Genomic DNA, 24,028 nt, shown 5'->3' with positions numbered 1-24,028 from the left:
CAAAAATTGCCTGAATGAGGCTGCACGGAACCCTAATGGAAGCACTGCAGCGGGCCGGTGTGCTTCCTCAGCGTGCACGTTACCTTGTGATACAGAAATGGCATCGGGATTGTAGGAGGAAGTGTTTTATTATAAGGTTTTCATAGAGATAAAATGAAACACCGGTATCCCTGCCTGAATACGTTAACTGCAGCTCTCTTTCCTCCTCGTTTTAGTTTACAAGATGCTGGAATCGGATTTATCCTTGTCATAGACCGAAGGCAAGACAAATGGACCTCCGTGAAGGCATCCGTCCTGCGAATAGCAGTAAGTGGCCCGTGCCCCTGGGGGACTCTGGGAAGGTCCCACCAACTCTTCTCCCAGGCTGGGTGGCTGCTCCATTGCTCTGCCGACGACCCACTGCCTGTGTGGTCCCCTCTTCCCAGTTCTGTGGCAGCTCGTGTTGTAGTTGGGTTTGTCCTACAGCCATGAGCACCAACTCTGGGGAAGGGAGGGTGAGGCAACAAGGGGGACACTTGGGAGCCTGAATCTCCTTGGGCTTCTCGAAGGACTATTGCAGATCTGTTTGTTTGTGTTCTCAGATGGGGGAACCATTAAGGGCCTCTTATAACTCACAAACAATTTCACTTTTCCAGGATTACCAGTTTATGTCTGAGTATTGAATATGTGAGATGCTCAAGATTTTAATGTTTGTTTACCCATAAATGAGGCACAAAAATTCTGAATGAGGAGGGCATTAAATGTATTTCTAAGACTTCAAGTTTCAAATTCATGCTGTGTTGCTTTTTTCCAAGTGCCTTTTTCCTTTCCAAGTGGACCTATTTGTTCTTTCATTGTAAGACTAAATCAGATACCGTGGGCTTCCTTAATAATACATTCCTGAATTTAGTAACCCTCATTTCCAAGGAGTTTATCTTGACATCTATGAAGTTACTTTGCATATTCCAAGCATTGCTCTCCACAGCAGAAAATTAGCTGTTTAGTTATTGTTTTTGCTCTGTTTCAATTTTAGCCTGAAGTAATAATTTAAGAGGAAAGAGATTAAGTCAACAGAGAGCCCCCCAATCTTAGTTTAGTAGGTATCTTCCACCCTCACCTACGACCTGGAGGTGGGCTGGCAGCAATTCCCACCAATCCAAGTTTCCCCCACTTCCGTTCTCTCTGCCTGTCAGTTGGAACTTCACAGCAGCCAAAGAACCAAAAAAGAGTTCAATTGTCTCAAGCAAGATGGCCCAGAGCAACGATGATCCTTAGCTGTGATAGCTCAGCTGCTCTGAAGTGTTTCTTAGAAACTTAACTCCTGATGAAGTAAGATTCTCTCAACTCTTGATCTTGGTCTAACATTCAAAACCATCTTTGGGATTCCTTGGTCTCTCAGAAGTCAGCTGACTGCTGGATTAAGGTTCAGGATATAGTAGAAGAATTAATTCCTTTTCATACATACAGCCTTGTTATTTCTTCATTAGCAGTAATTAAGAGTTCAGTATCTGCTGTGACTCCTATAACTTAACATCTTTTTAGTCCAAAAATGGTTCCTCACCTTTGTCTTTCTGATAAAAAGTTCTTCCTTGCACCAGCCCCTCTTGCGTTTCTTTGCTAAGTCTCTTGGAAGTTTGGTCCCCTCATTTAAATTGACTCCCTGATCCTGTTCTGTGTTCCAGCCTAACATGTATTTCCTATCACATAGTTTTTTCTGAAATAAATCAAAATACTTCAGAATGCTCCCAAAGAAGTAGATATGTGACATAATCAAATTTCCTTTTTATGGAAAATCCTCAGAAGTTTGGGAAGTACTTTTGATAAACCATTGTCAGTTAAGAGCCAAGGTGTCCATTTAATTATCTTAATTTTTTGAATGAGTTTGTACATGATAGCATGGCAGGCAAAATTAGAAATTAAAAGAACACACTGCGTCAAACACACAACAAATATTTCTTGAATCAAGAAATTAGTCCAGGGTTGGATACCATGAAATGCTCAGCTGAGTATGTCATTGTTTAAAAAAAGATAATACTGTTATAGTAACATTTTTAAAATTAAAATACTCGATCCAGAGGGGATGGATCCATCATGGTGTCACAGACAAAATACTCTATCCAAGTTCTTTTCATTTATCTATTCTTGTTTTAAATAAATTGTTGGAACACTTTATAATGTGACATGGACAGTAGGAGTCAACCTCTTTGCTATGACATTCAGGGGCCTTCAGAACAAACGCGCCCTCTCATTTCCCTCAATGGGGTTGAGGCATTCCTAACTTCTCATCATTGCCTGAAGTGCTTCCCTGCACCTGTGTACACCCTTCCTCTACCTAGAGTGTCCATCACCCAAAAGCCACCTGGCAAACTTCTACTGATCCTTCCACACCCTACTCAGATGTCACCTTCTCAGTAAAGCCTTCCCCAGCAATCCTAGCCAGAGCCAGTTGCCCCATTCTCTGGGTCTCCTACTTTGCTTCTACCTTATTAAATCGCATGTTGTAGTGTGCAGTTATTAGTCGTTTGCACACTATGAGCTCCTTGAAGACAAGACCGAGTCCTGTTCATCCTTGTGTTGCCAGCATCCAGCCCAGTTCCAGCCTCACGGCAGGCTCACAATGAATGTCTGTTGAGGTCATCCATGCTGCTGGGTTAGATGACAAGAGGCTCCCAAATACATAATTGTTTTTGGGAAATATAGAAATTATTTTTAAAAGCCAAAGCAATTCTGTGAGATCACCCAGCAAGACAGCAGTATGGTGTGTGGTAAACCTCCATATGGTGTAGGCGTTGAGTTTAGAGTTGCCAAGTATAAATGTATCATGTATTATAATGTTTTAGTCATCATCAAGCTTATGACCAGAGGAGTTTCTGAAGGGAGCTGGCTCATCTTTAAAATTTTGTTTTATAAAAATAATAACTGAAATATTAGTGTTTGAGTTTTCATTTTACATCGATCTTTACCCATTGCCATCAAATCGATTCCAACTCATAGCAACCCTATAGGACAGAGTAGAACTGCCCCATAGGGTTTCCAAGGAGCAGCTGGTGGATTCGAACTGCCAACCTTTTGCTTAGTGGCCGTATCACTTAACCACTGCACCATCAGGGCTCCAGAAGAAGGCCTTAAAAAAAAAAAAAAAACCCGTTGCCATCAAGTCGATTTCAACTCAGAGAGACCCTATAGGACAGAGTAGAACTGCTCCATACGGTTTCCAAGGAGCACCTTGTGGATTCAAACTGCCGACCTTTTGGTTAGCAGCTGTAGCTCTTAACCACTGTGCCACCAGGGTTTCCAGGAGAGGGCATAGTAGGTGCTTAATACATGTTTGTAGAACTTAATGAAGGAGGGAGTTTGATCAACCAGGAGGAGACACTAATTGTAGTTATTGGTGGGCGGGGGGGTACCCACATGATGACTCCTAGCTAGGCTTGTGATCTTCAGTTGATGGAGATATTAGTTAAGACCATCCTGGGAGAAACAAAGGAAAAGGTCAAGGAGTCATAGGAATTTGGGATGGAGTAAGGCACTGTAGTGATGAGCTTAGATGTTGTTGTCCTGAAGATACAGGAAAGTCAGCATTGCAGAGTCAGGAAGGGAGAAGACAGCTGTGGATACAGCATGAGCCAAGGTGCCAGGAAATCCAGGAAGGCTGAGGATGCTGGGTGGGGCCTGTGTAAAGGCCATGGGGCCTGATACCCACTGAGGCTCTGCAAGTGGCAGGAAATGGCATGCAGGCTTTGTCCACTTGCTGGGTCTCTCCATGGACGACAGATGGGAAATGACCCCACCAGGGTGTCTCACTCAGGTTTTTCAGGGAGAGGACACTATTATCCCTGATGCTGGGGGAACTGGGTAGAGAGGAAGGAGCCAGCATGTGGATACCACTCCCCTGGGCTGCAAATATAGACTGCAGCCTTTAGCTGGGTCTGTCTGCCTTCAGCTTTCATCCAAGATACTTTTGGAAAAACTCCCACTTAGCGTCAGCTGAGGCCAGCAACAGAGCCCTTGAGAGGATTTCTGAAACGGCTCTGACGCCCGGGTGTGAACAGTCCCACCAGAGCACCTGGGTCACAGTTTGCTGCAGGATGCTGCAGAAGCAAACCTGTGGTGGATAGGCTTACATTTATCCCTCAAAGCGCTTGGCTACTTGGGTGAGAATCAGCAGTTACATAATGTGCTGCCATTACGGGGCTATTTTGGGACACCGTATGTGCTAGCTCATGAGCTGAGTTTTTGCTAATTTGGGGTATTCTTTTTCTTCTTTGGGAAGAAAACTTGGCTTGGAATAGAAAATAAGACACGAGAGGAGCCAAAAGTCATTATTCCTAAAATCAGACTTCTGTGCTTCAGCTAATGATGCCTGTGTCCCTTTTGAGAGTAACGTTTGAGAGCCGTGTGTGTTTACCAGCCACAGTTCGATGGTATCAACCAACGAACAAAAGTAGAAATAATAAGATACAAAGCTGAGAATTCAAACATCTCTCTTTGTCAAATAGCAATTCACCGGTGTTTGGACTGTCCTTGAGCATATGTATCTTTTATAAAATACCAACATTTACTCTTCTAGGACTCTATGTCAAAATTTAGCCCTCTTCTATTCTACCGTGTGTGTGTGTGTGTGTGTGTGTGTGTGTGTTAGCATTTTTGGTTTTGTGATAAAGTGTACATACTGATGTTTGTTGTTGCTAGGTGCTGTCAAGTCAGTTGCTACTTGTGGCAGCCCTGCGCGCGACATAACGAAACACTGCCCGATCCTGCGCCATCCTCACAATCATTGCTGTGTTCGAGCTCATCGTTGTAGCCATTGTGCCAGTCCATCTCCTTGGTGGACTTCCTCTTTTTCACTGACCCTCTACTTTACCAAACATAATGTCCTTCTCCAGGGACCGGTCCCTCCTGATAATATGTCCAAAGTATGTGAGACCATCCCTGCTTCTAAGGAGCATTCTGGCTGTACTTCTTCCTGCACAGATTTGTTCATTCTTCTGGTAGCCCATGGTATGTTCGGTATTCCTCACCTACACCATAATTCAAAGGCATCAATTCTTTTTCGGTCTTCTTTATTCATTGCTCAGCTTTCACATGCATTTGAGGCAATTGAAAATACCATGGCTTGAAACAGGCTCACCTTGGTCCTCAAGGTGACATCTTTGCTTTTTAACAGTTTAAAGAGGCCTGTTTATTGATGTTTAGAGCTAGCCTAATTCAAACTAACTCTATATCTTAACATATGTTGCTGAAGATAATTGCATTTAAAGTCATTTTTAGTCTGCGTGGGGCCAGAACTTTGGTTTTTGCCTGCAAAGCCAGTGCCATCTGTATGTGCAGAAAAGGTACAAAATCAAATATTTGAGGGACCTGGGATTTTTAGCTCAGCCATATGTTTAGTTATACAAAGATTATAACCTTTCCACTTATTTTTTGTTAAGATGTCTTTTTTTTTTAATGATGTTTATAATATTTTAAACAATATTTAGTGGGGAGTCTTAGGTGCCCCCCAACCTTTTTACTTCTTATTTTATTGAACTGTGAAATCCAAAAGTCTGGTAACTACTACACCATGTCCTTCTGCTTCTCTTTCTAAAGAAACGTGAATCCTTATACCAGGCCCTCAGTGGCTTTTTATCCAATCAAAGAAGCAAGCCCACTGGTGTCTTATGATCCTGGTTATTGTGAGGGTCTCAAATGATGAGGGGCTGTTAGCACACTAACCCCTTGCCATCGAGTCAGTTCCGACTCATAGCGACCCTATAGGATACAGTGGAACTGCCCAGTAGGGTTTCCAAAGCTATAGTCTTTATGGAAGCAGGCTGCCACATCTTTCTCCCATGGAGCAGCTCGTGGGTTTGAACCATTGACCTCTTGGTTAGCAGCCGAGCCCTTAACCACTGCACCAGGAAATGATTGCAAGCTGGTACTTGTTTTTGCCTGGTTAAGCGGAAGACCACCCTTGAGTGGTGAGGGACCTGAGCAGAGACACACTCAATAAGACTTTTCTTACATTGCTCTATTTTTAACTTGATGCATGGAGATTATTTTGGCTTATTTGATTTATTTTTGCAACTTAAAAATTGTTCTACATGTGGTGAAACACCATCTATTCTGGTGACTCAGAGGCATTTGAGCTAAAGTTGGTTCTGGGAGAGAAGGTGTGGATTTTGCCACTAAGTTTATGGAATAAGGAAGGCTTGAGCTGTATCCATTCATTGCCTTCTTCCAACTTTTTATTTTGAAAAATTTCAAACCTGCAGAAAGCTTGGAAGAGTAGTACAGTGAGCACCCATATAACTTATCCTTCAAATATGTTCACTGATCGTGAGCATTTTGCCTGCTTTGCTTTCTGCGCACACACACACACACACACATATATACTTGGCTGATCCATTTGAGAGCTGGTTTCAGCCATTGTGGCAATTCTTCCCTAAATACTTTGGGATGTATCTTCTAAGAACAAAGACATTCTCTGGTATAACCACAATACAGTTAACAGACTCAGGAAATTAAATACTGATGCAGTACTATTACCTAGTGAGCAACCCATATTCAAATTACCCCATGTATCCCCAGTAACATTCTTTATATCTTTTGTTAAAATTCAAGATCCATTTAAGGATGATGTGTTGTGTTTAGTTGTCCTGTCTTTTCTCTTCTCAGTTGTTCTGCTTCTTTTGTCTCTTTTCATCTGCTTTTTTTTTTTTTAATCCTTTATGACATTGAAATTTTTAGAATTGAAGCCAGTTACTTTGCAGACTATCCCTAGATTTGAATTTGTCTAATTGCTTTCTCATAACTAGGTTCAAGTTGAGCATTTTGACAGGAATACTCTAGAGGCGGTGTTATGTTTTTCTGGGTGCGTTACATCACGGGGCACACGACGGCAGTCTGTCCCACCACTGGAATATTCTAGAGGTGATGTTGTGTTCTCCTGGGTGTGTTACATCACGGGGCACACAATGGCAGTCTGTCCCACCACTGGGATATTCTAGAGGTGGTGTTGTGTTCTCCTGGGTGTGTTACATCACGGGGCACACAATGGCAGTCTGTCCCACCACTGGGATATTCTAGAGGTGGTGTTGTGTTCTTCTTGGTGCGTTACATCATGGGATACACGATGGCAGTCTATCCCTCCACGGGTGGGGTTAAGTTTGATCAGTTGGGTAGGACAGTGTCATCAGATTTCTCCAATATAAAGGTACCTTTCCCCTTTTGTAAATAGTAATCTCTGCGTAATGCTTGGAGATTATATGAGTATTATGTTTATTTAACAGTCTTTCACCCAATGGTGTTAGTTCCTTGATAATTTTTGCCAGAATCATTTATACCTGTGGTGGTTGTTATATCAGTTTATTTTCAGTGTGATATTGTCAGTGTGTAACGGTTGTTTCTAGACCTTCTGGTGAGCTTCTGTTTTGTCTTCACTTTATCCTGGCTTCATGTGTCCTTGCAGCTGTGTCTCCCAGTCACTCTACTCTGTTTCCACCTGGGTAAAGTGAGGTGTTGCTCTTACGAATGTGCTGGTGTAGGGAATGCTGAGTAAACACACCACTCCTGAAAGTTCTGGGTATCAATTTCAGCTGATGAATAATTGCCCTTCAGAAGAGTGTTTACAAGTTGACCAGCGAAGTGAATAAAATATCTTTCAATTCTTGATTTGCGCTCTGGGTTCACGAAGCTCTTAATATGTAAGACAAAAGCTGGTTAGAACCTTGTTGGAACCTGCTGGAGAGCAGAAGAAAGCAGTGCTCGAGGCTGATGCTGTGGGACTGGCTTCGAGTTGGGGGGGAGGGGTGACTACAGTAAAACCCGTGAAAGACAGAATCTGCATAAAGTGGGAACCTGTCAGAAAAGGAACACTCAAATATTTCTCCCCAGTAGAGAGCAGAGCGATAGAAAAGTGGTAAGATTGCAGTCCCATCAAGTTCCAGCTCTCACGAGTTTCGCTGTAACTCCTGACATTTTTTAATCAGCTGTTCCATTTTCACAGTAATTTCCAGCCAAAGTGTCATCCAGGCTTAAGTAAAGCAGAATCCCATGTGTATTTCCGTTTTTCCAAGTCTAGTTCATGTAAAATTCATAACGCTGCTTTCACATCATCTCCCGATAGGTGCCTGCAGATGCATTCCTGCATTTTCCCCCAGGCTGCCTCAAGGTACTTTTGCAGAAGGACTAGGCCCCTTACTGCCTTGTGAGGCCCAGGGCTTGGTTTTGTCAGCACTGGCCTCATGTGGGCTGTACCAGCTGCCCCTACGGCAGGCATCCCTCCTGCTCCAGAACCAGCTGTTCGGACGCCTTGTGAGAAGGAACCACTGCCGTCTTCTCAGGGGGCTCAGCTTCTCTGATTCAGACGTTCGGAGGGTTCACCCTAACACTGAGGCACAGACCTTTAAATTTATATTTATTGTATAAATGTTTGCTTTTTTTTACTACTAACTAACACATGTAGTTTGTCAGGTTTCAGCTGCTCCATGTGAAATTAAATATAGAATGTGAGACGGGATAAATTTGACTTTGAAAAGAATTTAAGAAAGGTTTCTTGAACTTCAGAAGGGTTTTTCAAACAGAAATCCCCAAAGCACCCGTGTTCTATAGAGTCTCTAATAGTTCCCTTTGCTTTGTGTCATGCATTTGTTTATAAATGTATATGATTTTTTTTTTCATTTTGTAAGTCTCTAAGAAAAATATTAAATCAGAAACCAGTTAACTCTTCTTTTTCTGTCTCCAAACTGCATTTTTCTAGTCACCACCTCATGTATCTGTTGCCAAGTCAATCAAGGTCAGCTCTGATGACGAGCAATATTGCTTTCACATCAGGCAGACATAATCATTCCATTACTGATTACTTATTGAATAGCTTACAAAAGGGCATTATTTTATGGCTTCCATCCCCAACCCTCTATAGATTTACCTCTATCTTGACACTCCCTGGTAGTCTAGTGGTTACGATTCAGCACTCTCACTGCTGTGTTCTGGGTTCGATTCCCGGTCAGGGAAGACTTTCATATTCGTAACCCGGGTGGCGCGGTGGTTGAGTGCCACGGCTGCTAACCAAAAGGTCAGCAGTTCACATCCACTAGGCGCTCCTTGGAAACTCTGTGGGGCAGTTCTACTCTGTCCTATAGGGTCACTATGAGTTGGAATTGACTCGATGGCAACTAGTTTGATTTAGTTTTGGATCCCCAGTCCTCTATAGGTTTACCTCTAATTTTTAAAATAAAGTTTTTATTTTAGACCTTTCCCCAGCTTTTAATACAAATGGTTGACTCCAAACCCAGAAAAAAAATTAATTTGTTGTTATTCATATTCAATATGCATATATATCATTAAAATCTTCACATTTGGGTAGGATCTTACAGTTTTTCTATTTAATATAAAAATTCAGTAACTTAAATTGAAAAGGCTAAAGTAGAGAAAAGGAAGACAGTGGAGTTATTTTTGACGTTGACTGTTCCCTCAAGTGAAAGGTTGAGCGAAAGGTAAGCCTTTCATTTTGAAGTAAAATTGTTGAGTTTTGTTTCCTACTGGGTTTTCTTGCCACCTGATGATGCAGTGACTAAGAGCTCGGCTGCTAACCAAAAGGTCAGCAGTTGGAATCCACCAGCTGCTCCTTGGAAACCCTATGGGGGTAGTTCTGCTCTGTCCTATAGGGTCGCTATTGGTCAGAATCTACTCAATGACAACAGGTTTGTTTTTTTGTTTTTTTTTTCTTACCAACTAATTTAAGGATTAATCCCAGTGAAATTGCTAAAGAAGGCAAAGGGCACTAGTTTTATAAGTTCAAATATTTAGCCGGTCCTTAAAGGGCATATCTTCTGTGAGGTGTAAATCTAGGGTGAAATATGATTGGAATTTAGAAAAGCATGATTCGTTGTCACCTCTCAAAAAAGACTTCAGTAACAATTGTTTTCCTTGAGTAGTGGCGGTTGTTTTCACAAATAGTGGTGACAGGTTTTTAAAGTCTCTTGATGATAAGTGACCCAGAAACTATTTAAAGGCTCCTTACTTTGTTGTATTGTGTTGTTTTATTTCTGCTTAAAGAAGTCAAACTACCCGAGGGTTCAGACCCAGTTAATCAGGAATGGGTATAAAAGAAGAAAACTACTGTTCACTGGAGATGTTGACTTGATGATTCCCCTCTTTGCAATTTGCTTAATAATTAAGATCTTGCCCATTGCATTTTGTGAATACTACCTGCAGGATGTTGAAAAGCTCTGGACATATGGTACAAGACAGTGATGGTGGACTAGAGACCCAGATCTGCCTCAACAGCTCAGCTCCACCAAGGACTGGGGCTGTGAGTATTGACCGAGCAAATGTAGAGACCAGAGTCCATTAAATAGTGGAAGTTTGTTAGCTATTAGCTCACTTCTACTTTATTCACTCAGCCATAAACACTTATCAGGTACCTTCTAAGTCTGCTGATGGCTGAGGACATGTGATCCCTGTCCTCAAGGAGCATGATGTAAGCAAATGATGTAAAGATATAGCGAACAGCCTTGTGGTAGGCTGTGTGTAGGGGGCTAGAGTCATAAAGGATGTGTGTTTTAAGCTCGACCTAGGGAAAAGAGCAGATGATTGTTGTCCTAGAGTTGTTGCCTTCGAGGTTCCTGTGGGATGATGGACATGTCCAGCAGGCAATGAGGTTCATAAGTTGGAAGCTCAGGGGAACAGTCAGGCCTAGAGACACAACTTTGGAAATCATCAGTCAGTAGGTGGTAGTGTGAAACTATGATGAGATTGCCCAGGAAGATCATACAGATGAGGCTGAACAGTGAATCCTGGTGTACAAATGGGCTGATGGAGCAAGAGGAGCACGTGAGGGAAGAGTCAGAGAGATGTGCAGGAGACCTAGCAGAAGGTGGCATCACGCAGGTAAGGAAAGGAAACAATTTCAGGCAGTATGGAGAATTCCACCCTGTTAAATGAGGCAGAGGGATCAGGACCACCATATGGGGCTTGACAACTTGGATGCCACCGGTGACCTTGGGTAGTGTCTTTATGTGGTGGGCATGAGACTTGAATAGGAAGTAACTAAGTAGAGATGGAAACCACTTGCTCGAGAAGTATGACCCTAATGGGAAGGACATTAGGTGTAAGCTGGGGGAAGATGGAAGAGGGTGGAGCATGCTTACAAGCTGGGATGAAGTTCCAGTAGAGAAGGAGAAGGTACTGGAGAGAGAGGGGATAATTGATGGAGCAAGGACCCTCAACATGGCCTGGTGAGAATGGGGCTGAGAGCTCAGATGTCGGGTTGGCACTAGCCAGGAACAGCAGGAGGAAAAGAGGTGAAGTAGATGCAGATGGAGATACTATCAGTAGTGGTGGGAATGTGATGATACAGGGAAGTGTTGATATAGTTCAGTTTAATGACTTTGTCTTTAGGAGAGAGAGGAAAATTGAGCTTGGCTACAGGCCTCAAGGAGAAACGAAAGTCTAGAGCTTGCTGAGGAGAATTAGAGCAGCTGTCCAAAGATCTACAGAAGGCTCATGACCTTGAAGGGCCATGGAGCCCAAGCTTTGTCACAGTGCTGTGCCTCACAGCATCAGGGCACAGAAGTTCAGATGTTGGGACGGAGAGCATGATGATGGGATTCTTAGGAAGGAGAATCTGCCAAACCAGTGGCTCACAGAGGCCTTCTCTGACCACCATACTTAAAATGGCCATTCCCAGGCAAGGAAGCGGCACTTGGGAATGTGTTTGTCACAGTTGGGGTGTGACTGGAGCGCAGTGAGGGGCGGGGAGCCTGACGGGAGCTGAGGTCAGAGAGGTTGTTGCAGGCCAGATCAGGGCAGCCTTGCAGAACGTGGTCAGGGCTTAGGGTTTTGTTTACGGTATGGTGGGAAGCCTCTGGAAGGCTTTGAGCAGGAAGGTGTCATGTTTTGGCTGATCACTTTGGCCTTCTGTGGAGAATAAGCTGTAGGTGAGCCAGTTCAGAGGCCGAGAGCCCGGTAGGAAATGACTGTGGTGGTGCTAGTGAGCGATAAGGAAGACTTGTGTCAGGGAAGTAGTGAGGAGGGGGTGAGAACTGATTCTGGATAAAACCTGAAGGGAAAGTGGGGAGAATTTGGGATTGGCTGTGAGGGGTAGAAGAAAGGACTGAGTCCAGGATTGCTCCTTGGTTTTGGCCTGAGCACTGGGTACGTGGAGGGGTTGTTCACTGAGACGAGGCTCCCCAGGAGGAGCAGCTTGGTGAGTGGAAATCAAGGGTTTGGTCCTGGACACTTTAAGTGTGAAATGCCTGTCACACATTCAAGTAGAGATGTTGGGTGGCCATTGGTAGAGGAGTAGGAATGTTGGTTTGGAGTCATTTGTGTGTGAATGGTGTCTGTAGCCATGGGACTGAATAAGACTTCCTAGAAAAGAGAAGGAACTCCGTGACTGAGCCCAGAAGCCCTCCAACCTTTAGAATTTTGGAACCAAATGCAGGACCAGTTAAGAAAGGGTGGCAGTGAGGTAGGAAGGAAACAGGAGAGGACTGGGGGAGTAAGATGTTTATGAAGTGCTTGGCCCAGCGTGCAGCACACAACAGGTGCTCAAATCGATCTCTATTGTATATTGATTGCGCACACCTATTAAACCAGCCTTTCTCAGCCTGAGGCCCTTATCTGAACCAGGGAACTCAGAAAAAGATCTGAGTAACTGTTTTCTCGCTTCTCCCCAGGACACTGCCTACCTAGTACAACGAGACCATGAACTCATTGTGCGTCCTCTTCATAGTTCACCCGCTGCAATGCTGAGCCCGGTGCTTACAGCATCCTAACCGCTCAGCAAAGATGTGCTGCGTTGCTGTTGGTTTAATCTTGGCTTTTACGTTTTGTTTTTTTTTCCTCCATGTGTCAGCTTGTCATGTTTTAACACCTAAAACATGTATAAGGGACTACTTTTGAGGTGGAAAAACAGTGCCGTACGATGACTTTTTTTTTTGCTGCCACTGTACCTTGGCTTCAGCTGCATGTGCCTGAGGCTGTCAGTGCTGCAGCTTTTCCCTGGAATTGGCCTGACAGGCCTCAGCCGCCCCGCACTGCACTTCCCCAGGTGTTTTCAGTTACTGGTCAGTTTGGCCTCTCTCCACCTTCCACCCAAGAAAGGAACCGGGGAGGAGTAAATGGTGCAATAAATAAAGCTCATTTGCCATCAGCCATTGTTGCTGGCTCTCTCCAGAAAATTGGAGAAGCCACGAGTTGTGCTTTACCCCGTAGTTTTCATGGAAATCTGCATTTTTCATATGTCAGGGTCCCTTCATTTCCTGCTCTTGGCTGAGTGCAGTGCAAATGCTGTGGGGATCGGGCGTGTCCGTGTTGCAACCACAGAAAGGCCCTCCAGTGAGCTGGCATGATTTTGCATTTTCCTAACCTCCATAAAGAGGTTTTGTTGTAGTCCATAATTAATAAAAGTTAGGGAAGCTCTGGTCCTATTTGAATGGTGACATTAATGCAAATCAATTTTTGAAAAAATAATGTCTAGAAGGTTTTCACGACCTCACCGCCCTGACTCCCAAATCCATGTGTAAGCAATCCTATTTTTCCTCCAAAGTCCCTGACCCTGGGCCAGATCTGCCTTCTACAGAACCCTGAGCACCCTTGACAGTTATGTTTGATTTCCCCACTTGACGGTGGTTTTCGTGAGGACCAGGGCCATCTGTGGCCATCTTCATGAGCTCAGAGTCCAGCACAGTGTTTGGCACAAAGTAGGCAAGCAGTGCATCCTGATTTGCCCTTAGCATCTAGGTAGGTATATCCCCGTAACACACACTTATGACAAAGAAAGAGCTTAACCAGTGATCAGTAGGTAGGAAGGTTCAACAGGAGATCCATTAGCTATGGGGCCCTCAGGGCTCGATTCAGCCATTTACTAGAAGGCAGTGTCGACAGGCATCCACGCACCCTGATGTCCAGCCGCCTGCGACCACCGTGCCAATACGACTCCACACTGCTTCTCCTCCTTGGTGCCCAGAGGTACAAATATTACCTCCCTCGCTTGCAGAATTAGCAGCTGTCGCTGCTATGATGCTAAACAGTTTCAGCAGAGCTTTCAGACTTAGGTGAACTAGGAAGAAAGGCGTGGCAATTTGCTTCTGAAAATCAGCCAGTGGATCACAGTGGTCCAGTCTGCAGCTGATCACTGGGATGGCACAGGAATGGGCAGCATTTAATTCCATTGTGCATGGGGTGGCCATGAGTCAGGGACCAATTCAACAGCAGCCAACAGCAACAAATGTTTCTTAAAGACTGTGCTTTTATATGTTGATATAAAGCCCAACAGTTAAGCATATGGCTGCTAACTGAAAGGTTGGCAGTTCCAACCCAGCATCACGGGAGAAAAGACCTGGCGATCTGCTTCCATAAAGATTACAGCCAAGGAAACCCTGTGGGGCAGTTCTCCTCTGTCACATGGGGTCATTATGAGTTAGAATCAGCTTGATAGCACATAACAACATGCCTGAGCCCTGTAGGTATGTGTTCCTAAGGAAGTAATGTATGGAATTCCTTACTCCCTTGCAATGAATGGAAACCCTGGTGGCGTAGTGGTTAAGTGCTACCGCTGCTAACCAAGAGGTTGGCAGTTAGAATCCTCCAGGCACTCCTTGGAAACTCTATGGGGCAGTTCTACTCTGTCCTATAGGGTCGCTATGAGTTGGAATCGACTCGACAGCACTGGGTTTGGTTTTTGGTTTTGATTTGCAATGAATGATCTCAAAGAAGACGTAAAGCCTTTAAAAATGGTGTGTCTTCATCTTGCACACATAGCCATGTCAAAGAAGAAAATCCGGTACTCTGTTAGGAGTGAAAGGAGTTTTACTGAGGAATAAGAGTGCTCGAGCTGGGTAGTGCTAGGTAAAAATACAAAACTCTCTGCGGTTCAAGTGCAGAGAGGGGTCTATACACATAGGGAACAAAGGAGAGATGGAGTTAGTGATTGATTATAGATAAAGTTAGCTTCTGCTTGAAGTCCTTTAAAATGTAAAGGTCAGGTACCAGGCTAGGAGAGAGTGAGTTACCACAAAGGTGAGTGGTGCCAGCCAGCTTGGTTATACATCATTGCAGCCATGGAGGCATTTTTCCCAGGGCAAATGGTTTACATCTTGACCTTTTGCTTCCTAGGAATGCGTGTTGTCCGTCATTCTTAACTTCTGGCATGAGTTCCTCCAGTTTGAAACTTTTCCATTTATAGCCCTGCATTATTATCTTAATTCGCTTTTAATTAATGTTGGAATAGATCAACACTTCCTCACAAAAATTTAACTGTGGATTAAAACAAACCAAACCCATTGCCATCAGTCAATTCCGACTCCTAGCGACCCTATAGGACAGAGTGGAACTGCGCCATAGGGTTTCCAAGGAGCAGCTGGTGGATTCAAACTGCCGACCTTCTGGTTGGCAGCCGTAGCTTTTAACGACTGTGCCATCAAGGTTCCAACTGTGGAATAGAGACGTCATAATATAAAACCAGTGGTGATGATAGCTAATGTGTATTATTCTTAGTGTGGGCCCAGGACAATAAAAAAAAAGCTGCCCTTAAACATTCACCATCTCATTTAGTCTTCGGAACACAAACCTATGACAACCGCAACAGTTTTTACATCCAGTATACACATATGTAAACAGAGACACAGAGAGATTAAGTAAATTGCCCAAAGTCACCCAGTTTATAATTTGCAGAGCTGGAATTCTGACTCCAGGGAGCATGTTCTCATGCCCTGTGTTTTCCTGCCTTGGGCTACACCTAACTTCTCTTGATCCATGTGCTGTTTGCTGCAGGATAAAAACAACGAGCATTTTATGACAATTTACAGTTTATAACTTCTTTTTCTTATTATTGTATTTCACCTTCCAGTAATTTTTGAAGTGTGTAAGGGTGACTCCGTTTACAGGCAAGGGCAGAGTTCAGGTTAAATGAGGTGCCTGTGGCCACTGATCTAAAGACTGACCAGCAGGGCCACCGCTCAGCCATGGGTCAGTGACCCCAGACCTCACATTCTTTCTACAGTCCCCACCGTTCCCGGGGAGGTGGGCTAACTGTGCCTGACGGTTCCAAGTCCTGACCAAAGTCCAGTGCCTTTATGACTTCACTTTTCTCATACATGAGGCACTTTCTCTCAAACTGAGGTCAGAAGCACGGTACCAGAATCCTCGGGAACCTGTTAAATGCAGGTGCCAGGACCTCAGGGCTGCTAGACCCGAACCTCTGGATGACTTTGAACCCACTTCCCAGGTTATTCTGATAAACTCTAGTAACATGGGTGCCGCAGAGAGCCACGGGGTCACAGAGCAGTGGGTCTCAGGCATTGTCCCGCAGCATCAGTATTACCTGGGAGCTTGTTTGAAGTGCCAGTTTTCTGGCCCCGCCTGAGACCTACTGAATCAGGAACTTTGGAGGGGCCCCAGCAATCTGCATTTTAGTGAGCCCCCAGGCAATCCTGATGTGGCTAAAATTTGAGAAACCCTGGCAAAGAGGTCTAGGGACTGAGTTAAATAAAATTATCCCTTTCGGGAGTTAAGGTGGCTGTTTACAAAAGGGATATTTTTACATGCATCGCTCGTTAGTGTTGTTTGGTGCTGTGGGGTCCATGTGACAGAGTAGAACTGCCCGTAGGTTTTCTTGGCTGTGATCTTTACAGAAGCAGATCACCAGGTCTTTCTCTAGCAGAGCTTCTGGGTGGGTTTGAACTGCTATCAGAAAGGTTAGCAGCCAAGTGCTTAACCGTTGCGCCAGCAGGGCTCCTTCAGTGATGACGTACTGCTTACTGTGTTGCGTAAACTTCCATCTTCCAAAGTCCTGAAACCTGGAAGGTAACCTTCATGGTGACAAATCCAGGCCTTGCCCCATGGTTTATTTGTGGCGTTTAATCAAAATGTTGTTCCTTTTGCAGTTGGGGGTCGGGGGTGGCTCTCTGGCATTTAATTTTGGGTGCTCGATGACTGCCTTGTCAAGGAGATCCTGCTACCAGCGTTTCTAAAAGGCTGGGGCAAGTGCATTTTATATTCCTGATTGAGGTCTCAGTCAATGTCTTTTACAGTCCTAGAGTTTTGTTAGGACTTGGGGGCTTGCATGATCCAGAATCTCCAAGGACGCCTGATGTAATGTAAGTCATGGAAGAGATGAGCCTGGGGCCCCTTCCTCTGCCAACGCGGCCAGATCACCCAGCCCTCGGCCCCGTTTGTCCCCTCCTGTGAGGCTGGGGCTGTTTCCCCAGTCAGGGCTCTCTTGTGATATTTGTCACTCTCTCCTAGACTAGCTTGAATATTAGACCGTGGCACAGGGACTGTCTTTTCAGCAAAATATTTTAACAAGTTGGTTTCTACTCTCCTGTTTCTTCTCAGGTTTCAGGGCTGTGCCATTCTTTTTGACACATTTTAGGTACATTTAACCTAGTTATGTAGAAATCAGACTCAATTGCTTCAAATTTTCTTTTTGTAGTGATGAGAGTCTCCCTGGATTTCAGCGTCTGGAAATAATTTGGCTGTAGAGTAGCCTCTCGCTCACGTATCCGTGCTGGCTAAGTCTTTGAGCACTTATTTTGTGCCAGACATAAACATTGCATACGCATTAGCTCATTTAATCCTCAGGGTAGTACGGTGAGGTAGCTACTGTTGTTATCCCCATTTTACAGGCAAAGAAACAGAGGGGGCAGAGAGCTTAAGTAACTTGCCCAAGGTTACACACCTTAAGAGTGGCAGAACTTAGTAACCAAATATATTCATCTAGTTGTATCTAAGGGTGTGTGTGTGTGTGTGTGTGTGTGTGTGTATGCTTGGGTATTTTTAAAAATAAATATATTTTTTTAGAACTTATTTTTAGATATGTTTTAGGTTATATATATATACATGCGTGTCTGTCAAAAGCTAAACCGATTCATTGCTGTTCAGTTGATTCCGACTCGTGGTGACCCATGCGTTACAGAGTAGAACTACTCCATAGGGTTTTCTTGGCTATAACCTTTGCAGGGGCAGATCTCCAGACCTTTATTCCACAGCGCTGCTGGGTGGGCATGAATGCCAACGTTTAGGTTAGCGGTCAAGTGCAAACCGTTTGCACCAATGTATCTGTGTAACTTGGTTTTATTTGACAAGTGTGTCCTTTTAGTTTTTATAAGTGTATAAGCAGCATAGCATAGTTGTACCAAGAAAGGTGACTTTTTCCTTTCCTTTTAAAAAAACATGAAGCCTTTAATAGATATTACTGTATATGACCACCTTTATCTTAGTGTAAATTTGATGTGTTGAAAACATCACAGCACTGAACTGGGCCCTCCACATCTGCAGTTTTGAACCATGCAGTCCAGCTGCAGGCGTCTGGGTGTCCCAGAGCTCAGCAGCCGTGGCCGTCGGTAGATGATGTCACGACCCTTTCCACGTGTCTTTGCAGGCGTCTTTCCCAGCAAACCTACAGCTCGTCCTTGTTCTGCGCCCAACAGGATTTTTCCAAAGGACTCTCTCCGACATCGCTTTCAGATTCAGTAGAGATGACTTTAAAATGAAGGTACCGGTAAGTACACCCATGCTTTATCTCTATAGGCAAAACTATACTTAATTGAATTCTTGGCCCATCTATGATAATCGAAATTTTCAAGGTGCTAACCTCAGTGCTGCGGCCATAAATAAAGCCACAAATGACCTAATTGGGATATGTTTTTCCTCTCAGTGCTACACTGAGTAGTGTGACCCTTTTTTTCTTCTCTCTCCCACCCATCATAACCTGCATGCCTCTTCCCCCTCCCCTATAAGACTTGACAGTTCATACTGTGCAAAGCCATGGCCTTAGATGGACCACTGTAAAAGCTTAAGAGGTTTATCAGAGAACCATGAATCACAGGACACACCTGGAAAAGCTGGGGGAAACAAGAGCCCCGATGCCTTGAGCAGTCCTCACTACCTCGTAGTTAGGAATACCCCCAGTGCTTGTCAGTACCCCATGGGGTGAGAGATGACCTAGAGACAGCAGTTGCAAGTACCTCCCAGGCCTGCTGTGGGATGCCTCTGAGTGGTCAGCTGGTGATGCATTGGGTTTAGCAGAGTGATCCCTACCTCATCTCCCATTACTCCAGCAGTACATAGACTAACCTCTTCTTTTAACAGTGTCTATTTAAAAAAGACACTCTCTAGGATCAGCTAGTTGTCCTTTAAAAAGGGGGCGGAGTGTAAAAACTCCTAAGACGTGTGGTTAGGAAACCTTCATTGTCGTTGTTAGTTGCTGTCAGTTGATTCTGACTCATGGCAACCCCATGACAAGCAGCCCACATTATGCCATTACTCTTGTGAACAGCACTGGGGCAGATAGCTGCCAGTCAACCTTGGTTAATTCGTTTCTTCTCTTTACAAAAGGAACAAAAGTTATGTGGCAAGCCGCAGGCACCTGGTAGCCTCTCCAACAATACATACTAAATTGCTTTGGAAATCTAATAATCTCAGGTGTAGGTCACTTTTAGTGAAATTTATTACCTGTTCTCAGAACACAGGAGGTAAGCAGACTCACCTGCCCTGCCCTGCCCACCCCTGTTCTCTCATCCCCTGCTCCATCCTCTTCTCCAAACAAGCAGGAACACTTGTGTTTGGAAGGGGAAGGAGTTGGGGCCGGGGGCCTTTCCTCCTTCTTCATCCTCTCCTACCAGCAATGTCTCTGGCTGGCCCCCAGGATCCCACTCTGTATTGTCCCACCACCTCTATGACGTCTTTGGTGGTTCCGCAGTCTTTGAGAATCACCGCTGTGACACAGACCAGTATCTGCACTGCCAGAAGCCGCGTGGTCATAACTGAAGGAACTAGTGTATTCTGCACAGCCTGGGTCGGTTGTCTGTGAAGACGCGGTTGTGTTCTCCGTTTGCAGATCCCTCTTTGGTATCTGCAGAACAACATGCTTTGAGGGCTTTGTGGAAGGGTCTGTGCACCCACCAATTTTTGTAGCATAAAAGAAGCCTTCATTTCTAAACAGTCCATTTTGTGGATGTGATTAACGGTAAACTCATGGAGGACAGTAGCTTTCACTCAGTTGGAGATTGGTGTTCATGACACTGAAACGAAGTGGACATTGTGTGGGAGCCTCTGAGTAGCCCTTCTACACCGTCTGTCCACAGCCACCGCTTTGTGACCCTTGTCATAGACGTGACATCAGTTTGTTTGACCTCGTCTTTATATTTGTCAGATAACCCTGTTAGTAACAGATTTCTTTACCAGAGATGTGTCATAGGGAAAAGACTAAGATGATCTATCATAAATGCTGCGGCCACCTTTGCAAAGTGACACTATTGTGTCATATTAGCTAATTGTCAAAAACAGGCTTCAAAAAAATGACCACCAGCGTTTTCAAATGCACTGACCCGTTTTAGATAAAAACAGTCATCTGCAGGACGCTGCTGTTAAAAATATATTCATGTCAGCATTCCAGGGCTATATACTGAACTCGCAAGAAAATTATCAATAAAACAAGGAGGCTCCCTGCACCTTTTCTGTTGTGATTAAATATATGCTAAGCATAGGTTGTTAATTGACATACAGAAATCACAAAGAAATGTCATTTAAGTTAGTAGACCATCCACTAGTTTACTGTTTGACTGTTTGATTATACTGTTTATAAATCAGGTTTATTTTCCGGAGCTTGAATAATAGTGTTAGAGGAACAGAGAGAGAGCTCTGCTTTCTAGTTTAAAATGTAAAATTTAGCCTATTTTTAAAATCCAGGTTATGCTTTAAATCAGGGTTCCTCAACCTCGAAACCATTGGCAATTGGGGCTCGGTGTTTCTTTGTTATGGGAGCTGACCTATGACATTGTAGGATATTTAGCAGCATCCCTGGCTTCTGCCCACTAGATGCCAGTAACACTGACCTGTCTCACAACTGCGACAACCAAAAATGGCTCCAGAGATTGTCAGGTGTCCCTTGGGGTGCAAATGGCCCTGGCTGAGAACCCCTGCTTTAAGCTAATGGAGTATTTAGTAATACACAGAGTGCTGAACCTCTGAAGACCTATTTTATATCTGCCTAACAGCTTACAAAGCAAAGGCTGTGTTTTTATAAAAACTCATGGACAGAGTGACCCCAAAGTGGGTAAGAGACATATAGAAAAATAAAAATATGTATGGAAGAAGTTACTTGGTCACTGTGACCATGTGTTTTATGTAAAGTGCGAGCTTTCATGAATTCTCAGTCGCTGTCTTTTCTTGTACATTACCCTGATTCATGTGCTATAAAGATTCTAATTAGTACCTATAATGACTTCATGGTGTTTTCAGCATGAATAAGGAGAAAAACTACCTGATCAAAGCTGTCTCTCAGATTAGAGCACTATAGGATTAGCATGGCGAGTTCCCCTATCAGACAACGTATTAGCATTTATTAAATGTTCTTTGTTGCACGCCAGGCTCTCTGTCAAGGATTTTGCATGACTCCAACGGCTGTCATTTGATCCTCACCACAACTTGACCAGATAACATGCCCATTTTTCAAATAAAGAAACTGAGGCATAGAGAGAACAAGTGACTTGTCTCAGGTCAAACAGCTAGTCAGTGATGGGGCTGGGGCTCAAACCCAGATCTACTCAAGCCCAAAGCCAGATGCAGTCCATCCTGTCACAGTTTGCATCCAGCGGTGAAAGTATTTTCCCTTAGTCTCTTGGCTTACCCTTATGGATGTTCTATGCATGGGTGATGGGTTTTTGTTTTTTCCTTCTTTAGATCATAATGCTGAGCTCAGTACCAGAATTACATGGTTACATTGATAAATCACAGCTGACTGAGGACCTTGGTGGAACCCTGGATTATTGCCACACCAGGTGGCTGTGTCACCGAACAGTGAGTTGTTTTGTCTTCGGGATTTGTTCTGGTTGTTGGTGAGTAGTGGCTGCAAGTTATAGCTCGTCAGTTCGTAGTTAGTTTAACAGAATTGCTATTGCATTGCGATGCTGCCCTTTCCAAAACACGTTCACATTAACAAAAGTATTCTTCCCCAAGAATGAGAAGATGGTCTCAATGGACCTTAGTCATCTTAAAGAAATAACATGAGTAATAAGTTTGGGAGTGGCTTTCTCTGGGCTTGGAGACAAAAAAAAAAAAAAAAACCTGAGTTGTTATGGTTTATGTGCTTACACTTGCCTTAACAAGGAGAGAGAGACCTCAGTACAGAATGACTCCAGGTTACGAAAATATATTTAAAGTGTACCTGGTATGTTTCTGAAGAAATCATGAGGCCCAGGAACTAATGGTGAAGGTATTTATTTGTAAGCCTAGTATCAGCCATGTTGGCTTTGAAAGCCACTCATGTCTGGTCTGCCGATGGGGAACAGTTACAAAGTGGGTGTCTGCTTTAAAGCCGCAGGAGACTCCAGTATGTGCAAAGCTTTGCGATCCTGTTTTCCCTCTTCCAAAGGCTATTGAAAGTTTCGCCCTCATGGTTAAGCAGACAGCTCAGATGCTTCAGTCCTTTGGGACCGAATTGGCTGAAACGGAATTACCCAACGACGCCCAGTCCACGAGCTTGGTCCTGTCTGCACACACGGAGAAGAAGGACAAAATGAAGGTACGCGTGGCTCCTGGGAGGGAGGAGGGCACTCAGGTTGGAAAACGTGGCCTCTCACCGCCTGTGAGAAGTGTCGGACAGGAAAAGACTTGATGCTGGCGTCAGATAAGACTGAGAATTTAAGCAGGTTTCAGACACTTTTTGATGCTGATGAGCTGGGTAACCTCTGAGACGAGACCGAAGGTGTGCTACCTTTTAAAAACATGTACGGTATAAACAGATCCCATAAAACGCAGGCTGCAGTACCGATTCATGTGTTGGCATCAGGTAAAGCGCTCCTAAATTCCGTGTGCCCTTGAGTAAGCTGTGGAGCCTGAATACAGTGAGGCATGAAAGGCAATGTTTCTCTAAATGAGCCCTTATAGCTCTCTGTACTGTAAGGTTCTCTAGATGTTTCTCGTGCTTATTAGTATAAGGCAGACAAGGTTTCTATCTCTGGTTCCTCCTAAGACAAGCAGGTGATAATGTGGTAGGCTGACTCTGAACAGCTAAGGTTCCTGTGCATAAAATATTTACCATCTCTTTCTGGGATAAATACGAATTGGGGAAAACGTGGCCCCTGAATACACTGCATGCCTCCTCCCAGCCTGCACGCCGTCAGCTCTGAAACTGCCGTGATCATAACTGGCCGAGGTGTCCCTCAGAGCTCTGCATCTGCTCTCTGCCAAGTGTGCCGCGTGCTCCCTTAAACAGCCTTTGCTGCAAGCCTGAGTAATGGCTGCAGTAGAGACATTTAGAAGCCTGGTTTCCTGTTACTTTTTTACCTTATCCTTTTACTCCCGAGTGACCTGTAACCCTAGCTCTGCCACTGGTAGCAAACAGGAGCAAGTGGCCCCACATCACCTGCCCAGCTGCAGTGCAGACAGCCATAATCTAAACACTAGCTAGTCTTACTTCTTAGCGGCAACATGAAATTGGTGAGAGCACTGTCAGCGTAGAGGAGACTTAAGAAGAAATAACTGTGGTCGGTTTTGTTTCCATCATGAACTTCATCCCCCTCCGTACCTTCCATGCTGCATTTTTTAGTCACCATCCCCTTTCAGGGCGAGATGCCTAACAAGTCTGCCTGTTCACTCTGACCTGAATCTCGACCCTCGGACACCTGGCAGTGACCCTGTAACCAAAGGCGCCCTGTGTTCTCTCTGCAGGAAGATATGAAGTTAGCGCTGCAAGAGGGACACAGCATCCTCGAAAGCATCAGGGAGCCCCTGGCCAGGAACCCGGAGTACAGCCTGAACCAGGACCAGCTGGACAATCAAACCACCGTGCAGAGGTGAGTCCCCCCAGGCCTCGATCTTGGGGGCTTCGCTTTCTGTTCAAGGCGTGGGGAGTGTTTCAGGCAGACAGCCTCAGTGGAAATAAGAGGCCAGAGGCTGAGGCAGCTGGGGGTGGAATAAAAAGCAGCACATACAGGAGCGGGTGACCCTCCTTCTAACCTGGCTCTAGTGCTGTCTTTGGGAGGCTCTCCGAGCCTCAGTCTCCTCGTCTTTACGAGGAAGCAGAAGAATCTCAGCTTCCTTATTACAGTAGCCTTTCAGG

The 24,028-nt window shown here is 44.5% G+C and overlaps 1 protein-coding gene and 1 non-coding gene across 12 annotated transcripts in view; both read left to right on the top strand.

The window, feature by feature from the left end:
* MCF2L (MCF.2 cell line derived transforming sequence like) overlaps positions 1-24,028 on the top strand; it is a 337,829-nt gene that overhangs the window by 269,739 nt on the left and 44,062 nt on the right. For all 11 annotated transcript variants that reach the window (XR_010319082.1, XM_064275212.1, XM_023553214.2 and 8 more), the window contains 5 exons: positions 216-306; positions 18,347-18,466; positions 21,649-21,765; positions 22,340-22,489; positions 23,638-23,762. Coding sequence is in view for 10 of the 11 variants with exons in the window: in XM_064275212.1 (XP_064131282.1) it covers positions 216-306; positions 18,347-18,466; positions 21,649-21,765; positions 22,340-22,489; positions 23,638-23,762 (603 nt within the window). In the remaining variant the exon portion in view is untranslated. The remainder of the gene's footprint in view (positions 1-215; positions 307-18,346; positions 18,467-21,648; positions 21,766-22,339; positions 22,490-23,637; positions 23,763-24,028) is intronic.
* TRNAE-CUC (transfer RNA glutamic acid (anticodon CUC)) lies at positions 8,902-8,973 on the top strand. Its single transcript has one exon. It is a non-coding gene; the product is annotated as a tRNA-Glu (tRNA).

This window comes from Loxodonta africana, chromosome 23 (assembly GCF_030014295.1).
Source record: "Loxodonta africana isolate mLoxAfr1 chromosome 23, mLoxAfr1.hap2, whole genome shotgun sequence".
In the NCBI taxonomy this organism is placed as follows: Eukaryota; Metazoa; Chordata; class Mammalia; order Proboscidea; family Elephantidae; genus Loxodonta; species Loxodonta africana.
This window is presented reverse-complemented; position numbering and strand designations above follow the sequence as displayed.